At 41.6% G+C, this 10,530-nt stretch overlaps 1 protein-coding gene across 7 annotated transcripts in view; it reads left to right on the top strand.

The window, feature by feature from the left end:
* Nucleotides 1-590: 590 nt before the first annotated feature.
* Nucleotides 591-10,530, top strand: part of LOC148015611 (calcineurin B-like protein 3) — a 101,356-nt gene continuing 91,416 nt past the window's right edge. For 2 of the 7 annotated variants that reach the window (XR_015688398.1, XM_087665658.1), the window contains exons 1-3: nucleotides 591-932; nucleotides 998-1,166; nucleotides 1,266-1,322. Coding sequence is in view for 2 of the 7 variants with exons in the window: in XM_087665658.1 (XP_087521784.1) it covers nucleotides 1,284-1,322 (39 nt within the window). In the remaining 5 variants the exon portion in view is untranslated. Of the gene's footprint in view, nucleotides 933-997; nucleotides 1,167-1,265; nucleotides 1,323-1,367; nucleotides 1,430-1,564; nucleotides 1,643-10,530 lie in introns of those variants that run through there. The other 5 variants (XM_087665654.1, XM_087665655.1, XM_087665656.1 and 2 more) reach the window with 4 other exon arrangements.

Raw genomic sequence — 10,530 nt, 5'->3', positions numbered from 1 at the left:
TATCATGAGGGCTCTCCTTTGCACCTCACGAGCCATGGACTTAATCCATAAATAGTGCATTTGAGTGTCTTCTATCTCAAATGAGCCTTCCTATAAGCAAGTAGGTGTTGAATTGCTAGATTCATATGAGCTAGAAACTAGAAGAAGAGAAGAGTGAGATCTTCCTAGGTCTAAAGCTTTCATCCAATCTCCTGCGAAAGCCCATAAGAAAGGCATTGAAATCTAGAATGGATTAGTGCCATAAAATTTCAAAATTGCCAAGTGTCAGTGGGCTATACGTGCACATGGATACACAAGTAATTTCTAAGAAAATGATGGACTTGATGCATCAAACTAACACCGAAATAGGTGTAAAGTAGTTGGTTCTTTGCCACCCCAACTTGTGTTGTGTTCTATTAGGTAAGGCAATCATCATGCTAATCTTATGTTCATTGAGACACACACAATGCATTTACTGCAATCGTGTGTGAACCGACCTTAAGGTTTAGGGGGAGCCTTCCACAATTGACCAAACTAAAGGTTCCAGCTAAGCAGCTGGCCAAATGTGGAGCTGCTCGGGTGTATGTGTGTGTGTGTGCGTCTCTCTCTCTCTCTCTCTCTTTCTTTGTGCCCGTGTGCCGAGCTGCAATTCTCGTCTCATTTATTACCGTTCCCAGACACAATTCGTTCGTCCCTGCTTCCTGGTTGTGCTCGTCTTTCGACCTCCGATCTCTCTCCGTCTGTGCAGTTTCCTCTTGAAGTAACTCTAGGTCGTATTGGAGCCTAGGTTTTACTGGTCAGGCCATTGGTTCTCCTCTTTCTCTCTCTCTGTTCGTGTCTGTTCGTGTCTTTCGACGTTCATAGCTGGCCGCGATTTTTTTCTGCCTCTCCTAGGCATCCGGTAGATTTTTCACTCGGAGGCTATTTTCATGGATGCAACGAGGTGTTGATGGGTAAGGAGCCTCTCTTTGCATTTTCTTTTTGCCATGTTTATTCCTCTCAATTTCTCGTTCTACAGCTGCAACATTTCTTGCGTGGACATGCCTTTACAAGCTCTGTTTGAAGGCACTGGAATCGTGATTCTCATTCGTTTTCTCATCACGCTACCGGTGGCTTTTGATGCGTATTCAATAACTGTATCGATTCTAAATTTGAATGCATTCACGGAGTAGAGCTCACGGTGATCGGTAATGTTTTGATCAAAAGTCTCTCTCGTTCCTGTTTGTGTACTGCATTTAAGATCAGGAAAACTGATCTCGGTATTCAGCGTGCCATCACATGCGCAGAAGAAACAAACCGATCTGATGCTGGATGCTGCAAAAATTAAGGAATCACAAGCTCAGGTGATCAGAGTAATCTAGAAGGGGATGTCTTCTGTAGGGCGAAAATCAAATATGCACACTGTATGGTACTCTTGGGTGCAGTGGCAGGCGAAGCTTAGCATGATCAGGTTCGCAATATCTTAGCTTAGAGATGTTAAACAATGTGGATCAGATGCTCCTGGAACGAGTCCCTTCTCAATTGAAGCTTACAGTGCAGCTATTATAAAAATTTACTGAAATTGCCATTCATCTCTGGGCTACAGTTGCTGGGACGACAGATTTGTTGCAAGACAATGGGAAACAATCTTATAAGCCTGCATAGCAGCAGAGGGATAACTCAGGTATTTGTGCAATCTCAGAACTAGGCCTATGTTAAATCATTGTGCACAGCAAAGGATGCCACAGACTAAATTGAGAAAGCAGTTGTATCCTGCGCTGGGATTCACAGGTCTGAAAGTCTCCATGCAACTAGCATCTAGGGCAAGACTTAGCTGAAGAGCGTTCATATCCTGTCTGGATGGTAAGAGAATGTGACCAAGTGCATAAGGAACGTGCACAAGCTGGTGCTTCAACAGACTACTACAGTCTTCAGCATTATACAAGGCGTCCTCTGAGGGACTTGGGTCCTAGTTCACCGAGGTACCTATATGATATGCCCTCATACAAGCACCGCTAGGCAGAGAGAATATGGCACTATCTGTAGATAGTGCCACTATCTGTAGATAGTGCCTGCAGGGAGAGGTTACAATATTGGTGCCACACAGGGTGGCATGCATGAGAACGTAGTGTTTTCTGTAGATAGTGTCTGCAATGAGCCACACAGGGCAGAGTGCATGCATGTATATCTAGTGCCTGCAGGGAGAGGTTACAATATTGGTGCCACACAGGGTGGCATGCATGAGAACGTAGTGTTTTCTGTAGATAGTGTCTGCAATGAGCCATACAGGGCAGAGTGCATGCATGTATATCTGGGCAAATATGGTTGATAAAAGGCTGAAGCTCAAAGAAAGGCAGAGTGCAGCAAAGAATGCAAGATAAACTTGTACCTTAGAAATGGACCTTTGAAAGGCGTGAGTTTCCCATTCACTTCTCTGTGCAGTCAGCTGAGCATCTTCTTTGTTTGTGTTCACTCTCTTTCTTAAGCTTCCACACATAAGTACATCTCAACGGCATAGCAAACACATCTCTATTTTGTTCAAATATTTATACATATGCTTGCCTTTGGAAAAATCTTCAATGTCAAGTGTGGAGAACCCAATATCTCAACAAGTTGACATGAATTGGAGTATTTATTCTCCAGGCATGCGCATTACTTCATTTTCCTTACAAGAAGAGATATCTTTTCTTTCTTATAGACAACTTTGTGTTGCTTTTTGGTGGGGCCAGTGTCTAATCTAGGGCTTTGTGGAACTCACGTTCAGAAAATATAATGTTCCTGCATGCTCGATCAGGGGCAATTTTGACTGTCCAAGTATGCACTATGTTATTAAACAAGCAGGAAAGGTTTTTCCTGTTTAGAGTCCCAGCTGTTCCAATCACATTTGGGCCTATCCAAATTTCACGAAAATTTTTATTCTACCCGTCCACCTATTCATGTGTGTAAGGAAACGTAAGTTTCCCTTCAGAATTTTATTTAAAACTTAGGAAGAAATGAGCCTCCACAAACAAAAGAGGTATGAGGTGTGCAGTCACTCAAGCAAATGCACATGCATCGATTGATTGAAGTGTAGTGTGCATAAAGATGCATCGTTGTAGGCAACACAATCTAGATTAAAAGAATATGTCAATATAGTGGCCATGCGTCACTCAGAAAACCCCATGTTTAGATATTTGCAATATGTCCAATTAGAAAGGACCATTGAAGAAAAGATATGCCTATCTTGTTACTATTAAGTAGCCCCTCTTTCATATGTCGTTTATAAGAATGTGTGCCTTGTAGGAATTGGAGAATGAGGAGAGTGCAATTACTTGTATATAGACCCACACACCCGTACATTGTAGGTGGTAGGTACCCATCATTGTCACTGCATTTTTTAAAAAAAATAGTGACAAATAAAATAAGGTTATATATTGTGACTGTTGGGGTTTCCACACACCGGTCTCTCTTGCTTGAATCTCCATAGCTCTTGCACTTTTCTTACTTCTACTCGTGCTATCATCTTTTTCTCATCATTCAATTGGTATTAAAGAGGGCATTTGAGGAGCTTATTCATCAGTAACTTTAGCCTAGATTCAAAGCTTTAGCTCAAGGAACTATGATAGCTATTGTTTTTACCTTTTGAGGTACATATTGAGTCTTTCTTTCTCTTGGCTTGCTTTAACTTGCTCCAAGATACTTTAAGGACCTTCCAAGGGACACTTTTAGTATTGGTAGTAATTATTTGAGCTTCATTAGCTTCAGCCCTTGCCCCTACCAAGCATGCACAATTCTGTGTGGAGTTTTCAATCCTTGTTCTTCATGAACTTGTAGCTTTGGTTTACTCTCTGCTGCTCCTAGCTCTTGGGCAAACATCTTGGCTTTCTCTTCGGCATTCATGGTACCTACTTGAGTTCCCTCTTGAGTGGCATTTGTTAGTCATTGGGTGTAATACACACTAGACCTATTGTATACAAATTTGGGGTAGTATAGTTTCATTGCTTGGGACTCATTTATACTCACATACATTTCATATATTGATGTTGGACCATTGAAGGATGCTTCGAGCTTGCTTGGCTTAGATTTGATAGGGATTTTCATTGCGGTAACAATGTGGATAGCTATTTCACAGGGAAAATTTTTGCCTATTGTGTCTTGATGCTATTTGGGTATGCCGCATATATGTATTAGTGTTTGGCGTTAATGGTTGAGCTCGAATATGGTTATGACATGCTTTGCCATTTGGATTTGAGCTACATTTGATGTACTTGGGCTTTGGTTAGTTGCTTTGAGCTTCAACAATTACTCACTTATGGACATTGAAGATTCATTAGATACTTATTACTCTTGGATACATCTTTGATGTACTTGGGCTTTTCGGATGATGTGATACATATGCATTGAGCTTGGTTTGCTCACTTATAATTTCGGATTTGCTTCTAATGGGAGATATTAGTATGGTTCTTTGAGACAGTGGAACTCTCTTGACTTATATCTATGTTCCCTTGTATGCTACTTGATACAATTACTTCCGCATGTGGGTTGATTTGATTCCATATACTTTGGACACCGGTACTTATCTCTATCAACAGTTTGTCAATGATGTGTACATGCATATTGGTTATGTATTGAGCATTATTACTCTTTGCTTAGGATATTGTGCATTTGACAGATCTTTGCAGTTGCTCTTGAGATCTTTTACATGCATGATGCATATGGTCATGGGATATATTGTTTACTGGCACTTTGAGTTCGTGATATAAAGGCTAAGAGTGCATTGTTGCCTAGGAGGATCAACTGATGCTTGCCCAACTGATGTTCCTATCCCAAATGTATCTCAAATAGATAAAGTAACATCAACACTAGATGGTGTACGAGATATGTGAGAGGTTGATGCTATCACAAATGCAGTAGGATCGATGTCTGGTGCACGTGGTGCTCTTCTCACAGAAGACGAGGCTCGTAGCCCGGCATCCTTCTCTGTGAGCTCTCTTCTCTTCTTAGGGGTCACGTTAGGGCAATATTGCACCTCATATCCTTCAATGTGTAAGAAGTGAGCTCGAACTTTACTTGTTCCACTCGTGCACCGATATGGGCATAATTTACATATCCATGCGCGAGATCCTCCCCTGCTTCCGAGATGCTTAGCATGCACTTCATCCCACCAAGGCCATGTGTGAGGCCTCCTACTTTTTATGCCATGATGACCACCTCGACGAGAGTGGTTACCCCGTGCTTGGGATGTTGATGCCATGCGAATCTGAGATGACGAGAAAGATTAAAACAGGTTATATGAGAGAGAGAGAGAGAGAGAGAGAGAGAGAGAGAGAGAGAGAGAGAGAGAGAAGGGCGTTAGCTGGTTTCTAACTCAACGGGCCACGAGTGACAAGATGAGACTTGAAGCCCTCGTTTTTAAATCTAATGTGTTATCTTGCCTTTGCACAAACTATTTTAATCGCAAATGTCTGTCACGTTTCATATGGATAAGGCTTAAGCCTTTTAAGTTTAATAATAAACTTTCGTGAGTTGGCTGGTTGTCACAAATCCGTCCCAACCTTCCGTCCCAAACATGGCTTGGCGTCACATTTCCTGCTCCGCTCTATTGCTTTGTGATAGGTAGAAAAGTGACGTCACATCTGAAATTGATGTGTCCCGTCACAGATTTGCCTCAGGGATGGCGTCCTAACGTCCTAAGGGTTCGTCCCACCTGTTTCCTGTGACTATGGACAAATCACAAATTGATAAAGAACACAATTAGGGTCAAGGTAACTTTGAGATAATGAACATTGATAAAGATAATGAATGAATGAATGTTGAATATATAGCAAAGAAATATTGACCCTTCAACTCCCGTGTCTCTAGGAGCGGGGTAGAGAGTGAGCTTGAGAGTGTTGTACTTTGATGGACCCTGAAACACAACAAGTAGCCTTGAGAGATCTTTGTCAGCAACAAATGTAGCAGTGTGGAGCTGGATCAATGCTAGATGGGCGGCAAAGTGAAACCTTGAGAGATCTCAAATAGGGTGGTAATACTTGGCCAAGCACTTAATTACGACAATTAATTAAAGAGCATAAATTGAAATGCACACTTTACCTTAACAATCTTGGACATTGGACACTGTTTTGGCCTTAAAACTAGAGCCCCTTGCGGTATTTCTGCAACTTGAATTGCTAATGGATTGAGTATAAGCTAAGATTCCACAATCTCTTTTGCTGATCTAAAAGCCCCTTGTTGTACAAAGAATTAGCAAGCACTTCGGGCCAATTGGCCCTCGATTTTCACTCAGGATTGCACAAATGGGATCCGAACTAGGCAAATGTTGCCCCAAATCAAACGGGATGGGTTGGTATCTAAAATCTTTGATAATTCCTTGAATTTCAGTTGCTGATTTTAGTGTATGATGTCTTTGCTGGCAAGGGTCCCAAGGTGGTTGCTAAACCCTAATTTCTACTGAGAATTAGGGTTTACAGCAGAAATCTTACTACTGTCCACCAAATTTGACTGAGAACACCTTCAATTGATTGAGAAATTCTATGATACTCAGAAAATAGGCTGGAAAGATGAGAGATTGTTGAGGAGAGAGAAAATTTAGAGTTTCCCTACGAGAAATCCTTCAAAACTGCCGTCTCTTGTGAAATCACATAATCTCGTATAGTTTCCCTTCGTTATTTCCATTTTTGGTTTCAATTTCCAGCCCCCAAAAAGGCTTTTTAGGGTCTTTCGAGAGAGCTAAATCATCGCTCGAGAGACTTCAGTGGGTGAGACTCAAGACTGTTTGTGTCTATATATATGTTACCACCTATTCATTCATTACTGCTTCACACTTCTTTCATTCACTTCGTGAGACCATCATCTCTCTATCTTCTTTCCTTCCACCCTCTTTTTCCTTGTTGGCAGGCGCTAGTCTCCGGTATCCTTGGGTTGCGTTTATGGTGATAGTGGCATCTTTTCCAGGTTGTACTTCTTCTCATAGATAGGCAACAACTTTTAGGCGCCTTTCCCTTTGTGTTTGGTGCTCACCTACACCTGGCGTCACTTCTACTAGCTAGCATCACTCGCAACGACTAGCGTCAGCTCATTAGGTCGACATTTGTAGACTCAAAGTCTCCTCACCCTTCGACATTAGCCTGTTTGCTCCAGCCATCATTGGTCTTTATTCGTGCGTTGCAGATTCAGGGACTCTTCACCCTTGGATGGTAATCTCCTTGCTTCGAGTGACACCTCATCATTCTTGCGTTTGCAGACTCAGAGGATTCTTTGGTTGCTCTAGGGCATCTTTCGTGCTACGGCACATTGTATGAGATTCACTTTATTATTTCATTTCTTCATGATCTTGTTCGTTTGAGTTTCTCCTCTTCTCAATGTTTATTGTAGACACTTTGTGTATCTCCCTGCAAAGCCTACTCTTTGGTTGCTCAGTCATTTCTTAACATGGTACTAGTGCCAGAGGTGCTTAGTGAGCGGCAAAGATACTTGCATTGGAGAAGGCAAAGATAGGTTGCAGGTTCAACATCAACATTTGATTATTACTTTACTTCCTTCTTTTCCTACCCATCCTCCCTTTTACTTTTTTTTCACTCCGGTACCATGGCTTCTCTATCAACAAATAACCAGTCTACTAGGTACTCCTATTGTAGCAAGAAAGGTCACACCCCCGAAGATTGTCAACATCGATCTTCGCTTCCTATCCCCTTGGGGTGTGTGCGTCGTCCACAGGCACTCCTTGTGTTACTTTTCCTTTTTGAGCCATAGACGCTCAAGGCAATCAGATGCATTTGATGTGCACTAAGTCCTCATGAGTAGAGAGAGGCTCTAAGACCTCATGAGGTGATAAGTCCTCCTTGAGGCCACCACCCTGTGTGGAGGTTTCCCCCCCATATTTTTGGGTCTAGTGGCTTTCACGGCCTACATCTCCTTCAAGGTCCACTTCATTGAGAGCACACTATTGATCCCCACCCTTTGCTCACCTTGAACCTCCTTTTATCGCACCCTCTTCTACTTAGGTTTGAGAAGTTACTATGGGCGCTCTTTGGCTTCTGCTGCTTCTGAGCCTTGGCATGACTGACAATATTTCCTTCATCATCAAGGGAAGGTTGAAAAAGATGAAAGGAAGAGAGAGATTGTATTCGAAATTAAGTATGAGATACTATGGGTTCTTCCAGGTGTTGGAAAAGATCAACAATGTGGTGTTTCAACGGAAATTACCTCCACATTGGCAGATACATAGTGCCTTAGTTTATTGAGGCCTTTTCGTGGTGATGTGCTAGAGGATATGTCTACTGAAATTCAGCCCGAGGTTGAGGAGCTAGATGAGATTTTGGTACCTGAGAAGATCTTTGTACATAAGGAAAGAAAGGTTAGAGGTAAAGTTTCCAAGAGACATTTGGTGAAGTTTCAGAATCATTCACCAATGGATGTAAAATGGATGGAAGAGGATGACTTGGCAGACCATCCTCAATTGTTGCAGCTTTACCTAGATGCCTTTCAATTAGAGCCGACTTTAGTTCCTCAGGCTTAGTCAGGTTCAACAGAGTAGGGATCCATAATATTGTGATGCTCAAGGGGGAGGTAGCACTTCCACTCCTCCAATTATGGACAGCTCTTATATGTTGTGGATCTTGGATCCTTTCAACATACATCCAAGGTATTGTGTTGACAGTATATCTGCCATGGGGTCACTACTCAGTTTACTAGTCACTATGAGATGTATGCAAATGAGTATGGTTGTTACCGTGGCTCTGAAACTTTACTTGTGTATCAATTTGGGATTTGCTCATGATCAGTTGGGCATGAATTTTTGCCTTGGTTTTAAGATCAAGTTTTGATAAGTTTCAGTGTAGTTGTTGATCAGTTTGAGAATCATTTATTGTCACTTTTGAAATCAGTTTTGCATGAAATGTTAATCAGTTTTTGCAATCAATTTGCAATCAATTTGGGGTAACATTTGCAGCAGTTTGTAATCGGTTCTCAGATCAGCAAATGATCAGAATATGCACTGTTTTCAATGGTTTACAGTTGGTTCCATGGATAATAGCATGTTAGTAAATACCATTGGCAATTTCAGCCATGGTTTATGCTAGATTTGTCACGAGGATGTGAAATTTTAAGATGCTTTAGTCTTGTTGATAAATCTGATTAACTTATTAATCAAATGTGCAAGGTGGATTAGCACATGTGATGCACATGGCAATTATTTCATGGTAACAGGCCAAGGACTCTAAGGATGCAATGGGTGTTAAAAGCAAAAGTTGTGATAAGTTATGCCAGTTGGGCTTTGGGGGTCAGTTGGTGTTAGTTTTAACCCTAGCGTAGTTGTTTGGCTAATAAGTATCAATGATGACAGTAGGGATTAGAATTACCTATTTAATTAATGCTAGTCTAAGGGTCAACAAAGGTTGGGGCCTACTCTAGGTTGCAAATGGCTTAGCCAATTTAATTATCAATGGACACATTTAATTTTAGTAGGGTTTGAAAGGTTGAAATTAATTTTCAAGATGAATTAGTCTCGAAAATTAATTAAATGGGTGGATAATTTTGAAAAAGGGATTTAGAAGGTTGCCACCTAGCAAAAATGCCCATGCAAATCGAGAAAACGTTTTTTGGGACTGGCTCTTCGCCATTGCATCACATGTGCTAAACGACCTTGTATATTTGATTAATAACATAATTAAATGTTATCGGCAAGATTAAAGCATCTTAAAACTCACGTCCTTGTGACTGTTTCCCTTATTCATTTCCATTTTTAATTTCAATTTCTAGCCCCAAAACGGCTTTCTAGGGTCTTCTTAGAGAGTCACAGTGCTGCTCGAGATACTTTAGTGGGTAAGACTTTTGACATTGTTTATGCCTATACATACAACGCCACCCATTCATTTATCACCACTTCACATTTTTTTCACTTGCTTCATGAGACTGTCATCTCTCTCTCTTCTCTCCTTTCACCATCTCCTTTTCTATTGCTAGGTGCCAATCTCTAGCATCCTTGGGCTGCATTTATGGTGATGGTGGCATCTTCTCTATAGTTGGCGCTTCTTTCCACACGAAGGTAATAACCTCTAGGCACCTTCCCCCTTGCATTAGGTGCTCATCTACATCTGGTGTCAATCCAAACAGTTGGCATCAGCTCATCAGGCTTGTATTTGCAGACAAAGGCTCCTCACCCATTGACGGCAGTCTTCTTGCTCTAGGCATTACGAGTCTTCATCCCTGCTGCAGATTCAGAGGCTCCTCACCCTTCGATGGTAGTCTCCCTACTCTAGGCGACCCTTGATCATCCCTGCATTTGCAAACTTAGAGGCTTCTTCTGTAGTCTCCTTGCTCCAAGGCATCTTTCATGCTATGGCACCCTTGTATCAAATTCTCTTCATCATCTTGTTCATTTGATTCTCTCTCCTCTTCTTTTCTCAGTGTTTATTGTACCCACTCAGTGCTTCTCCTTGCAAACACTAGTCTCTTTGCTTGCTCAGTCATTTCTTGACACTTGCTACATTGGCCCTTACTTGATCAGCATTAAATGTTCTCTCTTGGAGCTTGGAGCTTGGAGCCTCAAATATGCTGTCATCTACCCATAAATGTTGTCACCTATTGTCCTTG

The sequence above is a fragment of the Lygodium microphyllum genome, chromosome 24, assembly GCF_053477565.2.
Source record: "Lygodium microphyllum isolate KBCC chromosome 24, Lygodium_microphyllum_v1.1.10, whole genome shotgun sequence".
Classification (NCBI taxonomy): domain Eukaryota; kingdom Viridiplantae; phylum Streptophyta; class Polypodiopsida; order Schizaeales; family Lygodiaceae; genus Lygodium; species Lygodium microphyllum.
Note: the sequence above shows the minus strand (reverse complement) of the source record. Positions and strands in the feature narration are given on the sequence as shown.